Genomic DNA, 19,955 nt, shown 5'->3' with positions numbered 1-19,955 from the left:
TATTTCTTGATTGGATAATTAAGACTTTATACAGTTCACCAAAACAAAATTTTTTAAAGTTGGTGAAACTGTCTACCAACTTGAATTGTATCTTTTTGCTGTATTAGTTTCTGCTGTAGTAAGTTTAGCAGTACCTGGTTAAGTGCTATCGGGGGCTGTGATAAAGAAATAAACTTGAGTTTGTCTCTCAGAAATCTGAAATATAATTGAAGGAACAAGATACATAAACATGTAAGTAAAGTGCAGAAATGATTTGGTACCAAAAAGCATGATGCCAGCAGTGGGAGTTACTGTAATAAATCTGTGCTGGAATGGTCAAGAAAGGCTTTTTTTTGTCGCATTGAAGATGACAAAATGTATTCTTTGTGGAAAGACCCATATACACAAAGACTAGAATTCAGGGATCTCCCAAGAGTTGCGTTTAAGAATTAGGGAGGAAAATGCACCTATCTAGAAGAACTGGAGAGCAGAAGAAGGTAAAGATGTAAAGGTAGAAGAAACACACCTTGAATGGTGGTGGTTAAACGCTGGCTGGAAGTCAGAAACACCTTGGGGGGCAGGGTGGGAAAGAAAATACACCAATGCCTAGGACCTAACCCCAGTTAAATTAGAATCTCAAGGTGGGATCCAGGCTTTGATTTCCACCACCACCCCAAGTCCCAGGTGGGTTGGATTTGCAGCCAGGATTAAGAACTTCCCATTTAGAGTGCTGGAAAAATCACTGAGGATTTTGGACAAGGAGATGAGATGAATGAGATGAAATTGGAATTTTAGATAAATCAGTCTGGTAGTGTTATGTGGCAGAATATGGAAAGGGTTGACACTGGAAGTTAGCAGATGTGTCAGACCCCTGGACTAAAATATGATGTCATTTAGGGCAAAAGATGAATACACAAGGTATCTTGAAATATTGATAAGACTTGCAACATTGGGTGTGTAGGTGGAGAGGAAGGAACCAAAGATCATTACAGAAGTGGCCCTACCTCAGGCCAGTTAAATTACTCTTTGAGTGGGGACTGGGCATGTGTATGTCTTAAAGCTTCCCAAGTGATTTGAGAATCATTGCTCTAAGAAGTATCTAGTCTGGGTAATAGAATGATCCAAATAAAATTGAAAGATTTGACAAATGTAACATTTGATATTTGAAGTTACTGTATAAAGTCATGGAATGTTAGGTATACCCAATAGCCACAGATCAGCTGTTACTGACTTTTCATTTTGCATAGGAGAAACTGAAACTCAGGGAGATTAAATAATTTGTTTGTGACATTTTACTGGTAAGTATCAGTGTGATTAATATTGAGCTCTCCTACTCTGTTTCACCAGGTCTGACCTCTCACCTTATAGTCATTATTTCTGATCTTAAAATATACTATCCACCTCTCAGCATATCTAAAACCAAATCCACCTTTTCTTTTCCCCATATAAGTCATTTTAGTTAATAGCACCATTTTAGCTAACATTTGAGGCACTGCAAAATAATAATTTTTTACAGCTAATACAAAGCACAATTCTGTGATTTTATTTATACATATATTTCACTTCTCTTCCCTTCTCATCTTAATTGTTTCTCTTCTATAGACATTCCTCATCTGTTTATGGCAACAGCTCTAATGAGATGTCTGTTTCCTTCACTAAGTGATCCTTCATAGGATTTCAGGATTTCATACCCTTTCATCAAGAACTAAGGCTCTCTGTTTCCTGTTATATCAAGTTGAAACACTTCATAATCTGGCTCTACTGCATCTGTCACGCCATATATCTCATTTCACTTTAACCCAGCCCTCTGTTCTAGCCAGGCGAGCCTATTGATTCCTCTGAAACAACAAGCCACACTTGCTGTGACAGTCTCATGCAATAAAGCTCCCTTGATGCCAGGCATAGAAAATCCTACACATGGTCTCTGCTCTCAAGGGACTTAGGATTTAGTTGTATACTCTGGCTTGGTTTATGTGATATTTTATGCCTAGAATACTCAGCTGTTTTCTTTTTCTTAAAAATATACCTATTTCTCCAAATTAAGCTGAAATATTCTACCTCTTAACTAAAAGCCTTCTCTGACCATGTTGCTTTGATGCACAGACGGTGATGCATAAACAATAAATAGTATTTCTGGAATAGCATGTGATGTAGTAGATTCCCAGATATTAGTTGAGCAAATTAATTTTGGACATTTTGTCCTATATTCTAGTTTTTCCTCCATGTATAAATAACTCTTCTCAACAAGGGTGTAAACTCCCTGATGGCAGGAAATTCTTTTTGTGTTTTCCACAGTACCTAACACAGTGCTAGGTAGTTACAAAACACTTATACTAAATAGAATATTATATTATGTAACTTCGAATTTATTTGTGGGGAGGGGGTGTCAATAAGGACTGAATAATTTCGGGTTTTGAGTGTACAGTACCAAAGGAGGTATCCATTAGCACTTGGGAGATTGCTCAAATGACATTGAGTGTGTGTGCTTCCATGTTTTCTGCATTGCTTGATTCTAAGTTAATGAAATGAGTTTGTCCCTCTAGCTACCCTCTGTTCCTGATTCTTTTATGTAAGTTATACTTAATGTCTTCATTCTTATCTCTAGTATGAAGTGTAACAGAACATACTTTACCACCTGAAACTGCTGCTTCAAGTTCAGATCAGGCAAGGAACAAACCTCGAAACAACCAACAAGACCAAAGAAGAGTACACTTAAGTTGAAGACACAACACTTGATCTGAAACAAGAAGTTTGTGCCTACTCAACAGCTTTGAAAGAGCACTTCCCAACGCTGCTAGTAGTCTTTGTTTTCTTCAGTGCTGTACTGTGAGATTGCCTGGTGCAGCAGCAGTTGTATTCTTTATTAGCTTGATAGGTCATTTTCTCTCGCACTCGCGCTCTCTCTCTCTCTCTCTTTCTTTTCTTTTTTTTTTTTTTTAACACTAGCAACTTTCATCCTTTGAAACGTGTGCTGAAAAAGAAGAATCAGCAAATACTACTGAAAGTGCAATATTTGATTATCACTGCGAGGTAGGTTTATCATTTCCTATTGGCAAGAATCAGTTTATAATTCTAGATTTTCTAATTATTTGGTTAAATTTAAAATCTTAATCTGTTTGCTTCTAAAGGTATTCTGAAAACAGTTTATATTATCAACTATTAGTCTGAAAATATCAACACTAGATTATTTTATTTAACTTGTTGTCTTTTGTTAGATGAGAGTATTTATGCCCCAAACTGGGATTTTCCACCCCAGATTATATTTATTTTATTTTATTTATTTATTTATTTATTTATTTATTTAGATTTTTTTTTTTTTTTTTTTTTTTCCGTACGCGGGCCTCTCACTGTTGTGGCCTCTCCCGTTGCGGAGCACAGGCTCCGGATGCGCAGGCTCAGCGGCCATGGCTCACGGGCCCAGCCGCTCCGCGGCATATGGGATCCTCCCAGACCGGGGCACGAACCCGTATCCCCTGCATCGGCAGGCGGACTCTCAACCACTGCGCCACCAGGGAGGCCCTAGATTATATTTATTGATACGTGCAGATCTCTTGATTTATTGGTCTCTTAGAAAGAAAAACTCCCTTTGTACTACTTAAAAGTTAGGGTTTCAGTTAGGAGTGCCCTTTGTAGTCTTTGAGGTAACTTTGGGTAAAGAAAGCCTACCGAGAAGGGTCATTTGAAGGTGAGTTGTACTTTGTTAAGAGGGAGAGTTTTTGGTAGAGGCATAGAGGTAACGGAATGAGCAGATTTGGGGAGATCTGAAAGCACGTGGTATATGTTGAGTAGTCTATTATGAACGGAGGAGAGAATACAGTTTTGTGGGGCAGAGAGAATAACTGGAAAGGGAGGCTTGCTGGAGGCAGGTTCTACAGGGCCCACTCTACTTGACTTTATTTTTCAGGAAATTGTCAGCTGTTCATAAACAAGGGTTTAATGGATTTTGTATTTCAAACCTGAGATAGTTTATTGCTTCAGATTTTAAAGTTACATATTCATAAATGTATCTTTTAAAGACAAATGGTGCTACTTTTTTTTTTTTTTTTTTTTTTTTTTTTTTTTGGCGGTATGCGGGCCTCTCACTGTTGTGGCCTCTCCCGTTGCGGAGCACAGGCTCCGGATGCGCAGGCCCAGCGGCCATGGCTCACGGGCCCAGCCGCTCCGCGGCATATGGGATCCTCCCAGACCGGGGCACGAACCCGTATCCCCTGCATCGGCAGGCGGACTCTCAACCACTGCGCCACCAGGGAGGCCCCAAATGGTGCTACTTTTAAGGAACAGGCTGAGGATGGGAAGACCTGTTAGGAACAATGGACAGAGTGTAAGGAAGATAAAAGCTACGGTAAAGGCAGAGAAAGAGGTAGACACTAGGTGTTTTAATGGTAGAAGTAATAGGACTGGTGACGAGTTGAATGGGAAGTTGAGGCTGGAGGGAATTGATTTAGTCTATCCAGTTGTCCAAGTTAGAAATCTTTGTTCATAGGAATGGCGAAATTCAGGTAGGGATTGGTGGAAATCTGTTTTATTAGATAGGAACCTGAAGTTGCGAAAATATTCTAGTATGGAATGTTAAACAGTGGTTGTTTGGGGGAGGTAAGATTGTGAAGGGCTTGTTCCTTTTTAATCTTTAGTTTCTAGAGTTTCTAAAATCAGCAGAAATAAAGGCTTGGAATTCAGAAAGGAGTCGTCACTTTATAGGTAATAAAGGAAGAAGTGCCAAAGAAGAGAATGTTGAAAGAAATAGGTAGTCCAGGTAGGAATGCCAAGGAAGAGAATTTCAAGAACTGCGTGGTAATCCTTTTGTAAAACGCTTCATTGATCAAATGAGACGGAGAATGAAAACAGACCACTCCTAGGTTGTTGTCTTATAAAAGCTTCATCACCATTTCAAGAAGCAGTGGGCCTTTATCTCCAGTTTATTTAAAGGTTGAGGACCTGGCTGTGGTAATGACCTTACTGTAGACCAGAAATATTCCTTAATTTAAAACTACCATTAACACCAATTTATTTAAAGCATTGACTAATTTAATCCTCACATCCATGGTGGCACTGGTACTTTTGTTTTTAATTAATTTATTTATTTTTGCTGTGTTGGGTCTTCGTTTCTATGCAAGGGCTTTCTCTAGTTGTGGCAAGCAGGGGCCACTCTTCATCGCGGTGCGCGGGCCTCTCACTATTGCGGCCTCTCTTGTTGTGGAGCACAGGCTCCAGATGCGCAGGCTCAGTAGTTGTGGCTCACGGGCCTAGTTGCTCCGCGGCTTGTGGGATCCTCCCAGACCAGGGCTCGAACCCGTGTCCCCTGCATTAGCAGGCAGATTCTCAACCACTGTGCCACCAGGGAAGCCCAGGGTTATTGTATTATTTGCTTTTTTTTGTTTGTTTCTTCATATCTCCTCATCTGATGTTTTAAAAAATAATTTTAGACTAGTACCAATTGTGCTGGGTTAGATAAAATAATGGGGATTGAAATTGTACTATTGTACTATCATTACTATTCAGAAGGGTAAAAGATTAGATGTTACCACTTTCATCGCATTGACATGAATTGTAGAGATGGATTTAAAGTAGAAGTGCTTTTTGTTTAGCCTAATTTTGTATTCTGAGCATTAGTTTACTACAGGAACATCCCCCCTGCCCCGCCCCCGGGGGGTGGGGTTGGAGGTGGGGGGAAGCAAAGCTGTAAGGAAACAAGACAGGGTGACTAGGGGAGGGCTGTTTACAACCTGTCTTAAAGGATCCCAGTTTAGTCATCGAACTTCTCAGCAAGCCTAAGCTCAAAAGCCGCTCCCTGCTCCTCCTGGCATCAGCTGAGCCATTGGCATTATTGGCACTGGCCACGGTGGTATCACAGACCATTGTGAGAGGAAGCCATCATCTGCTACGTGAACATTTTTAATTGTAAATGCATGCATAGCTGTCAAAAGTTATATAGATTAATTCACATACTTACAAACAGATAAATAACAATTGGGGGGTTATTGACAGTAAAACATGTTGTGGTTGTACAGTTGTGAATTATTCCATTTAAAACGAGTGCAGCTAAGGAAACAGATTTGGTAATGCAGTAGAACCACAGATTTTGTTTTTATTTATTTTTTTACTTTAATTTTTATTGGAGCATAGTTGCTTTACAATGTTATATTAGTTTCTTGCTGTACAGCAAAGTGAATCAATCATACATATACATATATCCACCCTTTCTTAGATTTCCTTTCCATTTAGGTCACCACAGAGCATTGAGTAGAGTTCCCTGTGCCATACAGTAGGTTCTCATTAGTTATCTATTTTATACATAGTAGTGTATATATGTCAGTCCCAGTCTTCCAATTCATCCCACCCTGCCCCTTCCCTCCTTGGTAACTATAAGTTTGTTGTCTACATCTGAGAACCACAGATTTTAAAAGAGCCTTTGTAAAAAACAGTAAAAGTAGTACATAATTAGGAATTAATAAAAATATTGAGGAGTGGGATTGGCCTTAAAAATATCAATGAATAAGGCTTATAAGAAGTTTGTCATGTAGAGATAGACATGGATTGTTTTGATGAGTATTTTGATCAAAGACAGTTTAAGATGACAAGAAGGAAAGCAAAGCTAGGAACCTTAAAAGAAAACTAAAGCCTCAGGTGAATGAGAAGATAACAGGGTAACTTGGCTAGGGGTATGGAGACCTATGATCAGGAACTGTAAATGTCTTGATTGATTTTCAAAGTCAGGTGTGCAAACTTTGGAGCCTGCTCTCCATCCCTAGCAAAAATCCAGGAGCAAACAAATAAAAAATAAGATGTTTCAATAAGGAGATTTGACAGAGTATCTCTTGATAACATAGTGGTCAGTATGGAATATAGGTTGGATTATAAGCAGTAAAAGGCTTAGACTAACGGACTGATTTTCAGAGAGGTCTCCATATGTGTGCTGCCAGATTCCATTCTTGCTCTACTTTTTAAAAAGATTTAGTAGTAAGTAGTTAATGTGTGTGCTCTGTACTAAGCACCATTCCAGGCTTTTTGTATGAAGTAACCCTAACCATCCCCACAACCCTGTGAGGTGGGTATTAAGGAAGGACATAGAATGCTTAAAAGACAGATTACAAAGGCTAATAATTTAAAATTATCCCTCTAAATTGGAACTCCAGGTTAACTAAGAAAAGAAATTTAAAAGCATTAGATTAGTTTTTTCTTTAGTAACAAATGATCAGTTACACAAGTACTAAAAGGAGAAAATCTGATTTTACTAATTTATTAAGGAGTAATAGAGCTTTTTTTTTTTTTTTTTAGTTATATAATGTTACTCAAACTTTAGTCTACAGAATCAGGAAACACTCAGTGCTTTCTATATATTGGTCAGGGTACAGTAAGAATAGTAGTGAAATGTACTTCAGTGAATAATAATTTAGAACATATCCAGAAGACAGCAGTTAGCCTGAAAAACAGTTGCATTCCGAAAACTGAAAGGAGCAAAGGAAGTTAAGGGGAAATATGTTTAGATTAAGAAAACAGTCATTTTCTAAAACTGTCATACAGTGAAATAGGTTGCCTTTTCTAAACTAATTCCTTTTCAGTGGGAGCCAAGCAGACTAGGTTGGGAAAAAGCGGGGGGGGGAAACAACTCAGAGATGTTGCAAGAAGAAATTACGGAGCACAGAATTTTGATTTTTTTTTTACCCACCTCTCAAGGGACTTTGGAAATCACTTAGGTCATCATTTTACATCTGTGGAAACAATTCCAGAGAAGTTTTAAAAAGTATGAGAAGCAAGACTAAAAGCCAGTCTTTTGATTCTAGTTCTGTGTTCTTTAGGGAACTTTAGTTGATTTCTTGAATTAGAAGTGAAGTTTAAATTTGACCTGTGATTCTTTCCAGTTCTCCTTTAAAAAAAAAAAAAATCATTGTTAATGATTTTTTTTTTAAATTTTTTGGGCCGTGTTTGGGTCTTCATTGCTACGTGTGAGCTTTCTCTAGTTATGGCGAGCAGCGAGCAGGGGCTTCTCTTCGTTGCAGTGCGTGGGCTTCTTGTTGTGATGACTTCTCATTGCAGAGTGTGGGCTCTAGGCCCGAGGGCTCAGTAGTTGCGGCTCTCAGGCTTAGTTGCTCCGCGGCATGTGGGAATCTTCTCGGACTAGAGATCGAACCCATGACCCCTGCATTGGCAGGTGGATTCTTAACCACTGTGCCACCAGGGAAGTCCCGTTAATGACTTTCTGATTAAAAACAAATACATAGAAAAGAGTAGAAAGTCTAAACTTGGTGTTGGGGGTATTCGTCTGCTGTGTTTACTACTATACATATAGAACCTAGAACAGTGCTGATGCATTGTAGGCATTCAAGTTCTGGTTTAGCGTTTAAAGCAGTGGTTAAGAATGTGAGCCATGGAGTGAGTACTGAGTTCTGTTCCCATTTACCAATTTTAGCTCTGTGCACTTAGAACACCATCTAAGTGTTACATTGTCTGTGAGTATTGAAGTAGACTTTCCTGGTCTTTCCTTTTTAAAATACAGTTGAAATCATATTATAGAAATATTTTTGTCATTATATAAAGTACTATGAAACTTTAGATTGTTTCCGGGAATTTGTTATTAAAACATTTTAATGAACACATTTGTGCATAAAGCCTTGTCCACATTTCACATTTCCCCATGATAGGTTTCCTGCAGTAGAATTATTAAGGAAAGCACCTCCACATTTTGGTACATATGGTTAAACTGTATTTCAGAAAGGTTGCACCAGTTTGCCACCATGAAAATATATTAGCATGTTGTTCTTAACCTACTTTCTCAATTTTTTTAATCTTTTATCTGATAAATGAATAATTTGTTTTATCTAAATTTTTGCTTGCCAGAATTGAAGTTCATATGTTTTGTGTTTAATGAATGATCTTTTAAGACTTATTTGTCTTAATGTCTTTCCATAATTCAGCAAATGAGTGCTTACTATGTGCCAAGCACTGTCTAACACTAGGGATTTAGCTTTGACCAAAAAGCCCCTGCTCTCATAGAGCTTATATTCTGGTAGTTTAATTCTTACTGATTTGCTTAAATTCTTTAATGATACACTCATATATTTACATTTGCGTTTGTTCTCTTTAGGTTTGAGTATAAAAGCTTATACTTTTTATGTAATCAAATATTGATCCCTTCCCTTGGCGTTTTTTTCTATTGACTTTAAACCTAGAAAGTCCCCCCTTCCAAAAGCTTTATAAATGCATACATTTTTATTTAATATTTGTTAAGGCATTTAACACAGTTCATCTAGAATATATTTTTTGTATGCTGTGAGATGAGCAACTAAATTGATTTTCCCCCTGTTTAAAAAAAAGCCAAGTAACATTTACCTACTGGTCCAGTACCACCCCCCTTTTTTTGATGTTGTCTTTATGTTAATTTTTTATAAACAAGCATCTGTTGTTAAGCTATCTACTTTTTCCATTGGATTTCTCTTTTTACGTAATTGTTTGGTGGTTTTGTTTGTTTTGTTTATTTTGTTTTTTAAGGAACATCCATTTTGTTTAACTGTGCTTCTTTAAAGTTTTGATGGTGCTGGTTTTAAAAAAATTTAGCTGAACTATTAGGAATTCTTTTAAGGGTTAACATATTGTCTTATCTAAAGTTGCTTGAGTGATATATGGGTTTCCCTTTTTAAAAAGTAGCCCTCAAATTAGATAAAGGCTAGAGAAAAATACTTAAGTCAGGAACGGTGCTGGGAGAAAGGAGAGGTTCTGGTTCAATTCTGTTTTGATGTGCACATCCAAAGGTGAGATGAGATGAGCAATGTAGCCTAAATTCCAGTACGCTTGTTGGGGAACAGTTTAGTCTTAGAAAGAAATGATAGCTCTAACCCCTTCTCATTCTGGTTCATTTTCCCTTAGGGTGAGAAAAACATGAGTCTTACCTCTTCAGCTAGGACTACTAGGACTGGAGACTTGAGAATGTGATTTTTGCAGCTTCCTGGCCTATGTATTACAGATCGTATCATTGCATTCTTACTTGTATAGCGATAAGAACTAGTCTAAACATGAAAAAAGCACAGCTTGTAAGTCATGGTCTAAGTCAGTGGTGGTGGAATAGTGGTCTTCAAATTAATTTGATCATACTGTTTAACAAGAAGAGCATGTATGGTCAATATGTACGTGTATATATTTATAAATGGTGTGATTATACTGCTCCATTTGCATTGTGAAGCAGTGGTACAAATAGGACAAAGGTGAAATAAGCAATATTGTGAAAATAGTGTACCTGTTAACAGTGTAGAAACTTTTCAGCCCCACTAGAAATATATATATCTGGATGCTTAGTTTATAAGTGTTTAATTTAAAAACTTTATACTATCATGAATTAATATCTGAGGGACAGTATGCATTTTATGTTTTTTTGATACTGGTATAAGTCTGTATCAGAGTCTTGATCTTAATGTTTTGTCAGACTTGTCATCTCATTAGATGGTCATTTATTTCATAATGTAGAAGTACAAGAACTAATACTAGGATTAGAAGTATTGGCTCCCAATTCTCTGCCTTTGCTTGCTTTATTAGCATTGTCTTCTAAGATTCTTCTGTGGGAATCTTGTTCAACAGTTTGTCTCTTTGTGAGGGTAGTTTAGTTAAACTAGATAGCTAAATATGTACACTTAATTGGAGAGATGTAAACTTTAATATGCCGAAAGTAAATGAATGAGGGCTTCACTGTCAATCTCTTGTGAGGTTCTCCACTCTTTCCTCAGAGTACTTAAGTGATGTATGACATGTGATACGACCTGACATATCAACTCAGCAAGGCCTCTTCTATAAATACATAATAACCATTTGTAAAAGCTAGTTTTTATCTCTGGCCAAATATATATATTCTAGTTCAGATATTTTCTTCCTACACCCCATTAGATTATCCTGTGTGTACCCTACTTGAGGGAGACAAGTGATTGAGAATATTGGATTCTGTGTAAAGTTGTGGGACATTGAGAAGAAGTTGGGCTCAGTTGTCTTGCTGTAGCAACCACCAGAGTCCTTATGGCATTTTTAAAATTGTAAATGTTATGGATTAGGGGTTAAGTAAGTGCTTTAAAACATACATTTCAGTTTGACCGTTTAATGTTAATGCTATAATTTATTTTGTTGATAGAAATCTGATTAAATGAATTATATTTTGCTAAAGTAATTTAATGATAAATGTAAAGATAAACAGGTTGACTGTCAAATGTGTGTTAAATTGTTATTGATCATAGTTGTAAACATTGTGCTATGTTATCACAGCTGTTTGAGATGGAGAACATTTTTACTGTGTCATCAGATCCTCATCCCCCTCCTACAGCCCCTCCTTCACTTTCTTTACCTTTATCTTCATCTTCTACCTCATCTGGGACTAAAAAACAAAAGAGGACCCCCACGTATCAGAGATCTGTAAGTCAGGGAAGCAGTCATCCCAGCTTTTTTCTTTGTGTTGAGAGCATGACTAAGAAGGGCCACTCAGTTTGATTGAAATGCCCTGCAAACTCACTTTCTAACTTCCCTAAGTATTTCCTTCACCTTGAATCTTGAAAGGTAAGTTTAGTAGTTCAGGCCTTGCTACTCAAAGTGTGTCCAAGAATCAGAAGTATTGATATCACCTTGAGAGCTTGTTAGAAGTGGAGAATCTCAGACCCCTGCTGCTGAATCAGATTTTGTATTTTAACCAGATCACTGGGTAACTTCAGTTTGAGAAGCCCTAGTTTTGAGTCAGTATTGTAGAGGTAGACCTTCTTGGTTTGACTTTGGCAAGTCATTTAATCTCAATGTCTGTTTCATCATTGGTAAAATTGGGACAATATTACTTCCTCATGGGCTTTTGTAAAACTTAAATGAGTTAGTACACATCCGACACAAAAGAGTGTCTAGCATGAATGAATTAGAACTTAACCACCTACAGATGTGATGGCTTTGATTTGCATGATATGGCTATCCCACCCAGTGTTTACTTAAAACGTGGTCTATCTTTCTAGAATTTCAGTCATCTTTTTTTCCTGATGAAAAATTTTTTTACTTGCCCAACGTCAAACTTAAATGAAAATGCTTATAAGTCAAATTTTCAATGAAAGGGTCTTAAACTAGGTATAAAGATGTGGATATGTTGCTATAGTAAATCAATTATAGACCTAACCTTTTCTAGGGATTTTGTCTTATTTCATGCTTCACTTAAATAAAATGAAATATCTAATGTGATAGACAGTATCTGATGATTAAATAGGTCCCAGTGCATTGCATTTAAATAGCCCTTCTGTTCACTAAAGAATGTTTTATTTTGCTTTATCTGACCATAGAAACAAATGACAGTATTTAGAGATTTCAGTGTCTGAAACAGGTGAAAAGATTTCTTTAATTGTACCTGTGAAGTGATTGAAGATTTTTAGGATTGAAGAGCTTTTGTTGTCTCGGAGTTCTTAGAAAACTCTTGCTTTCTAACTCATTGTTTTGAGTCATCTTCCATTAAAGGACCTGAGCATGCATGTATTTTCTAGTTTGAAATAAGTATTGCATGGAAAGTTTCTTTTATTGTTTTAGTCTCTACTAACTTAAATAATTGCCTTCAAGATGCACGGCTTACCAAATAGCAACAAGGTTTCTATTTACGTTTCAAAATAAGTATTAATAAATTTAATGAAATGTCCTGGTAGTTTGGGTTTCCATCTCTTGAATAGTAGTTACCTTTGTTCTGATACTGTTGTTTTAGTAATTTAAAGTTAATGTAAAGGCAACTTTTACTTATATAGTTACTTTATCTTAATATTTAAACTCCAGAAATTCTCTTTGTTTGGTAAGTGAAAATTCTATCATGAATTGGGGCAGTTCCCCCAAAATAATTTGAATTACTTCCTCTGAAATGTTTTATTAGCTAAATTAACATTTCAGTAATAAAAACACATAATCTTCCCTTTATTTGTTTTACTTTTATTTTCTTTGCCTTTTTATGTTAAAAATTCAGTGATTTGTTAATCAGACTTATTAGTAAGCTATGGAGGTAATATACAGATCTATATGTATTGAGTTCTTTCTCTTTTTAAAACAGATGAGCTTTGATCCAAATCTTCTCCACAACAATGGGCATAATGGGTACCCCAATGGTACTTCAGCAGCACTGCGTGAAACTGGGGTTATTGAAAAACTACTAACCTCTTACGGATTTATTCAGTGTTCAGAACGTCAAGCTAGACTTTTCTTCCACTGTTCACAGTATAATGGCAACCTGCAGGACTTAAAAGTAGGAGGTAATCTGTTGGTTCTCCTTTTTATAAAACTAATCACAAGTTTATCTTGCATATCAACTTAGTCATGACAGTGTTATGCTTTTGGCCTTTTAATTGTACCAATTACTGAAGTTCGTTTATATAAATTAGCAGAATCCTGATTTCTGTTGTGGTGGTAGTCTTTTTGAGGGATTAAAGAGTAACTGATTAAAAGATATCTTTGAATATTTTTTAAATAGACACTTGATATATTTAATTGTTATTCCCCCAGTAATGACTGTTTGGCTATATATTAGATTTTAAGCCAGTGAAAATATTAAACTTCATAATGTTAGTTTTAATTATTTTGCCAGGTACTAGTTTGAGTAGTACCTGAAAGAAATAACTCTTACAGTGTCACCACTTGGACTATGTGAAAATTCATTTTGGCTGACAACATAGAAATTACTTTCACATGTGAAAATGTGTGGCTTATTAAAGGACTGAAGTTACAAGGTCTCAGTGTGTTTTTTTAAAATATCTTTGAGAAAAAAATAACAATAGTTACATGAATATTTGGCATACCAAATACTCTAAACTGTACAAGAGTGTTATTTTGGTTAATCCTCATTTTACAGATGAAGAAACTCAGGGTATAGAGGGGTTTGGGGGGTGAGGGGGGAGGCTTGCCAAATCTCATCATTACATTGCGTCAGTTGTAGTATGTGTAGGTGCCATGAAAACTAAGATATGGCTAGCTTAGTCTAAAGCAGTGGTTCTGAAACATTAGTGTGTATCAGAATTACCTACAAGGCTTGTTAAAACGCAGATTACTGTACGTGATGCCCACAATTTGTTTTGGAGTAGGTCTGGAGTAGGGCCTGGGAATTTGCATTTCTGCTACACTCCAGGTGATGCTGCTGCTGGTCCAGGGACCACACTTTAAGAATCAACAGTCTAAGGAAACTCAAATGCCTCATTAAGTTTAGCTTGAAAGTGAGGTACCATTTTGCCAAAATTAGTCCAACAAACACAACACTCTCTTTGTTTTAGATGATGTTGAATTTGAAGTATCATCTGACCGGCGGACTGGGAAACCCATTGCTGTTAAACTGGTGAAGATAAAACAAGAAATCCTCCCTGAAGAACGAATTAATGGACAAGTTAGTGACTTAGATGCTTTATGTTCTCTTAGGGCCCTGCATTTGCATATCTTTCACATTAGAAAAGGAAGATTCTCCCCATCTCCTCAGTTTGCACGCAAGAGAGCTATAGTATATAAAAGTTACTATTTTAAAATTATATCAGAAGCACTGGCATTTCTTGACCTGAAATAAAAATTTGGTCAAGACTCAATTTGGGTTTTTACATATAACCCTAAGTCTATACTTACAGTCAGCTTATGTACTGTAAGTTTGAAACTTGGCAGCATGACATCCTCTTGTGGATCATATTAAAATGTATCCCTTTATATAGTATAGAGGATATTAAAATTCAGTTTATATTGCACAGTGCTGCTCCTGAAATGATTAGCAATGGAAATTTTTTTTTTTTTGACTGGTAGGTTGTGTGCGCTGTTCCTCACAACTTAGAGAGTAAATCTCCAGCTGCCCCGGGTCAGAGTCCAACAGGGAGTGTATGCTACGAACGTAATGGGGTAAACTTGTGTATTTTTCTTAAACCTTTGCCTGATCCACCATGTGATCTATAAGCGTACTTTAAAATTCAAAATCGAAAACGTAAGCTGCAGTTGATAAAAATCAGTTTAAAATTTGGTTTTGAAGAGGCTTCGAGTGCAGCATTATCAAAAAATCTAAACAGAAAAAAATCCATAGGACTTCCAAGTGTCTTAGCTTGCCCAAGTGTGACCTTAGTTAGAACATTAAGGTAAAATGCTTCTTTTACTCGCTTTTTTTGGGGGTTGTGGGAGGGGATCTTTTTTCTTGTTCCTTTTAAGCACTAACTCAGCTTTTTTGTTTGGAATGCCTTATATAAAAATTGTTTTTTTTGAAATGTAACTACAGCCTCTGGGCAAATGCTTCCACGTGTGTAAGCTTTTTGAAGTTGGATTGCTGCTCAGCTGTGGACTCGCAGAAGTCATCAGCACCTTGGAGGGGAAGTGTGTTTATGTGAATAAAACTATGTACTTGTCAAAAGGCATTTAATTTTAAGAAATTTGGCTTTAAATGCCAGTTTAAGAAGTATTTAACAAAGTAAATCACAGTATACACTGAACATGCATCCTGCCAGTATAGTAATAATACCTTATTAATTCACAGGAAGTGTTTTATCTGACTTACACCCCTGAAGATGTTGAAGGGAACGTTCAGCTGGAAACGGGAGATAAAATAAACTTTGTAATTGATAACAATAAACAGTAAGTTCTTTTTTCCCACCTAAGTGGTGTGGGGGTTTTTTTGTTTTTTTTTCCTTTTACAATAAGAAATTTGAAGCAAGTCAAAAACCTAACTTGTAAATCTGGATAATTTTCATGATCTTTTAAGTTTTTATTCATCAGCTAAGCATTTGAGCGTCAATTCTATGACAGGCACTATGCAGGGTGTCAGAGATAGGAAGATAATTAAAACACGGTCGGAACTTTCAAGGAACTATTCTAGAGATCAGTGAAGGTTTTGCCATAGCATCAGTGCTTGAGGTAAGCTTTAAGATGAGGAAGTCACTAGGGAGATGAGAAAAACATTCTGGATAGAGGAAGTACCATTTGGGGGAAAAGGCCAAAAGTTGGAGTTGATTTAATTGACTGGATCATGGAAAGATGAAGTTTGAACTTTATTCATTCGTCACAGGTGTCTTTGAAGGATTTTAAATGGGGAAGTGTGATTGGTTTCTATTGTTGGAAGTGGTGGAGATGGTAGGGTTTTGGAGAGTAGGGATGCTATAGACTAGAGGCAGAGTTATGAAAATTAATATGAAAGAAGATGAGGGTCTAGTATAGACAGGCCAGGGGTGTTTGGGTATAAAAGTCAAGTCACATTGAGAAGATAAAATCACCAAGTTTTACAACTTTTTAGATAGAGGTGTGTATTAGAACTAAGGGAAGGGGAGTCCCAAATGCCATTTTTCTGGCTTGGGCTACTGGGCAGCTAATGATACCATTAACTGGACTAAGGAGGTACAGCAGAAAGTATTAAGGGTGGGAGAAGAATTCTGCTTATTTTGGCATTTTGAATTTGAGGTGTCTGTGGGGGAAGATATTAAATATGTAGTTGCATATATAGATCTGAACAAGCTACTTATGGGCAGGAGATTGAGCTGTTGAATTCATTGGCATAAGCAGTTAAGGAAAGTGTAGTTAAGAAAGCCTAGGGATGATTATTTTTATTTTGGAGTGGGAGAAACAGATACAAGTACAGAAGGAAGTTAAAAACAGGAGAAAGTGCTGGGAATGGACTTTGAATGGCAGTACAGAAAGAAAAGTCCCAAGAGTGTGCAGAATTATTAGCCTTGAACCTTACCTCTTGTAAGACTAGAAGGAATCGGATTGAGTTGTAGATTGATATTAGTAGTGCTAGTCTGAGGCCTCAATTTAATGTCAAGTTAGGAAACTTGGGAATAGGGCTTGAGTTTGAGGTGGATGGGGAGCCAGTGAAAGGGCTTTATTTAATCTTAATAAGTTCTTGAATGTGCTAAGAACTTGTACTAAATATTTTATGTACAGTTGTTAATCCTCAGAACAGCCTCATCTGGTAAGTTTCTTCATCTGTAAAATGAGGTATGTTCTCATAAAGTAACTTGCCTAAAGTCGTATAGGGATTTAAATTGATGTTTGAATCCCAATCTGGCTCTAAGTAAAGCCTTTTCATTGTAGTAAGTTGCAAGAGCAAATAGGATTTTTCCAGTGTCCTTGTTAGTCTGTTAAATTTTTGAAATACAAAAAGCACAATTGGGCGACAATTTGTCCATGAAGAATTAAGGGAAGTAGTTAGTTGGTCTGCAGATCTTATAAACAACACCAGCAAATACTGTCGCATCAGAAAACTGTATGTGCCATCTTTTTTTTTTATTTTTTTTTTATTTTTTTTTGCTGTACGCGGGCCTCTCACTGTTGTGGCCTCTCCCGTTGCGGAGCACAGGCTCCGGACGCACAGGCTCAGCGGCCATGGCTCACGGGCCCAGCCGCTCCGCGGCATATGGGATCCTCCCAGACCGGGGCACGAACCCGTATCCCCTGCATCGGCAGGCGGACTCTCAACCATTGCGCCACCAGGGAGGCCCTGTATGTGCCATCTTTAAAACGGAATCTGATTTACATTGCTGCTGCAGCAACGCATGGTTTTCAGTGGAGGTGAACGTCACTTTTTTTTTTTAATTAAATTTATTTATTTATGTATAGCTGTGTTGGGTCTTCGTTGCAGTGGCGGGCTTCTCATTGCAGTGGCTTCTCGTTGCAGGGCACGGGCTGTAGGCTCGCAGGCTTCAGTAGTTGTGGCATACGGGCTTAGTTGCTCCATGGCGTGTGGGATCTTCCCGGACCAGGGCTCGAACCCCTGTCCCCTGCATTGGCAGGCGGATTCTTAACCACTGGGCCACCAGGGAAGTCCTGAATGTCACTTTTCTAAAGCATAGCAAATATCTCCTATAATCACTGCATTTACTCATGTTTCTTTTATGACTGTTTAATCAGAAATAATTGATGGGATAGCTACTAAGTTCAGTATTCATTGCAGACAGGACCATCTCTTACTTATCTCTTTATCCCCCGTACCTTTGTTTGCAGTACATAATACCTACTCAGTGTTTGTTCACGTAATGGCCTTTCTAAAACTTTAGCATTCCCCATCTGGTTGCAACCAATTTGTGGCCTTACTTCAGCAGTCTGAGAGAGAAACAATGACATATACGTGTGCCCAACTTAAAAGGCTAGGGAGTTTGCGCAAAAGTCCTTTGCATGTGAAGCCATATGAAAAGGATTATGTATTATAAAGCCTTATATTAGTGATGATACAGAATTCCTGAGGCCTCAGAAACTAGTTTGTGTCTCTAAACTCATCACGTCTAACCAAGCCAATGCGTTTTTCACCCCTCTTTGGTCCCCACCGTCCCCACCCGATTCTTTTGTTCTAGTACTGGTGCTGTAAGTGCTCGTAATATTATGCTGTTGAAAAAGAAACCAGCTCGCTGTCAGGGAGTAGTTTGTGCCATGAAGGTAAGTGTCGATCAGATTTGAGAAACTTTAGTTTTTTCTTTGACCGCTTTAAGTCTTTCAAACCCAAGCCTTCTGTTTTTCCTCTTTATATTCCCTTTAAAAATATTTAATTGTTAACATCAGAAGTAATCTCTTAAAATTCCTTGGTTACCAATTATGTTCTTTAAAATGGGCCATTTAGTAGATGATATTAATATTAGACTCTACCAAGTAATATTGTTTCCACTGGAGTATAATTTTATGAAAAGGCTTATTGATTGTAAATTGTAATCATAAATATGTGCACTGAATAGTACATAATATCCCTGCTGTTTCTTCATATTTGTTTGGCTTTAGGATGCGTTTGGTTTTATTGAAAGAGGTGATATTGTAAAGGAGATATTCTTTCACTATAGTGAATTTAAGGGTGACTTAGAAACCTTGCAGCCTGGAGATGATGTGGAATTCACAATCAAGGACAGAAATGTAAGATAGTTGAATAACTTGATCTTTGGCCTTCTTTTAAGATAAGTAGTGAGTTAAAATTTTAGGAAACACTTAAAGTGACATGGTTCCCCTCGCCCTCTCCACTCCCTTCTGATTTAGGGTAAAGAAGTTGCAACAGATGTCAGACTATTGCCTCAAGGAACAGTCATTTTTGAAGATATCAGCATTGAACATTTTGAAGGAACTGTAACCAAAGTTATCCCAAAAGTACCCAGTAAAAACCAGGTAAATAGTGTTTTTTCAGAAGAATCATCTTATACCTCATCAGTAATAGGATAATATGGCATGGTATACAGAAGTTTTATTACTTTCAATTAATGTAATTTTGTGACAGTGGAGCAGTTAAGTATTTCATGTGTGTAATTAAACTAAATCAAAAACCATCGGTACATCCATGAATATGTTTTTCTTTCTTTTTTTTTAAACTGGGTGATACGGAGAAGGGGGAAAAAATGCTGGTTAGATTGGGAAAAAAATTCATGTGTGCGTGCGTGCATCCCAGTTTGTTTTTTTTTCCTGTTGGTGGTGGGTGGGGGTGGGGTGGGGTGAAGAGATGAGACCAGTGGTGTCATTGCTAAGGAAATGTAGAACATAAAAGACTGAAATTCGTTTCCTTAAATAAAATCTCTCAGAGTGCAGGATCTTAACTGCAGTATCATGATTTTATGGTTGTGTCATGTGACCATAGAACACAAACCTTTCAAATTGGACTTACATTATCAACACCTTTTTTTCCTTTAGGGAACGATCTGTTATAAAATGGGTTTGTTGTGTGTTCTTCTTGTTTGACTTAGAACTAGGAAGGGTGAGAAATCTCCAGCTAAAATAGTTTTTCCTTTTCATCAGAATGACCCATTGCCAGGACGCATCAAAGTTGATTTTGTGATTCCTAAAGAACTTCCCTTTGGAGACAAAGATACGAAATCCAAGGTGACCCTGCTGGAAGGCGACCATGTTAGGTTTAATATTTCAACAGACCGTCGTGACAAATTAGAACGAGCAACCAACATAGAAGTTCTATCAAATACATTTCAGTTCACTAATGAAGCCAGAGAAATGGTAAGTGTTGGATATTATTAGATACGTACCCAATCTTGGAGGCGGCAGGGCAGTGTTACAGTCAAGTTTGTGATATGGTA

At 37.3% G+C, this 19,955-nt stretch overlaps 1 protein-coding gene across 4 annotated transcripts in view; it reads left to right on the top strand.

Annotated features, from left to right (window-relative positions):
* CSDE1 (cold shock domain containing E1) overlaps positions 1 to 19,955 on the top strand; it is a 37,368-nt gene that overhangs the window by 4,688 nt on the left and 12,725 nt on the right. Inside the window, exons 2-11 of one of the 4 annotated variants that reach the window (XM_082614104.1) lie at positions 2,585 to 3,009; positions 11,218 to 11,364; positions 13,007 to 13,205; positions 14,217 to 14,326; positions 14,728 to 14,820; positions 15,443 to 15,540; positions 18,249 to 18,330; positions 18,667 to 18,795; positions 18,916 to 19,041; positions 19,663 to 19,875. In XM_082614104.1, coding sequence (XP_082470230.1) covers positions 11,227 to 11,364; positions 13,007 to 13,205; positions 14,217 to 14,326; positions 14,728 to 14,820; positions 15,443 to 15,540; positions 18,249 to 18,330; positions 18,667 to 18,795; positions 18,916 to 19,041; positions 19,663 to 19,875 — 1,188 coding nt within the window. In that variant the 5' untranslated portion in view covers positions 2,585 to 3,009; positions 11,218 to 11,226. The remainder of the gene's footprint in view (positions 1 to 2,584; positions 3,010 to 11,217; positions 11,365 to 13,006; positions 13,206 to 14,216; positions 14,327 to 14,727; positions 14,821 to 15,442; positions 15,541 to 18,248; positions 18,331 to 18,666; positions 18,796 to 18,915; positions 19,042 to 19,662; positions 19,876 to 19,955) is intronic. The other 3 variants (XM_082614106.1, XM_082614105.1, XM_082614107.1) reach the window with 3 other exon arrangements.

Source organism: Mesoplodon mirus (assembly GCF_964341445.2).
Source record: "Mesoplodon mirus genome assembly, chromosome: 3".
NCBI classification, from domain to species: Eukaryota; Metazoa; Chordata; class Mammalia; order Artiodactyla; family Ziphiidae; genus Mesoplodon; species Mesoplodon mirus.
Note: the sequence above shows the minus strand (reverse complement) of the source record. Positions and strands in the feature narration are given on the sequence as shown.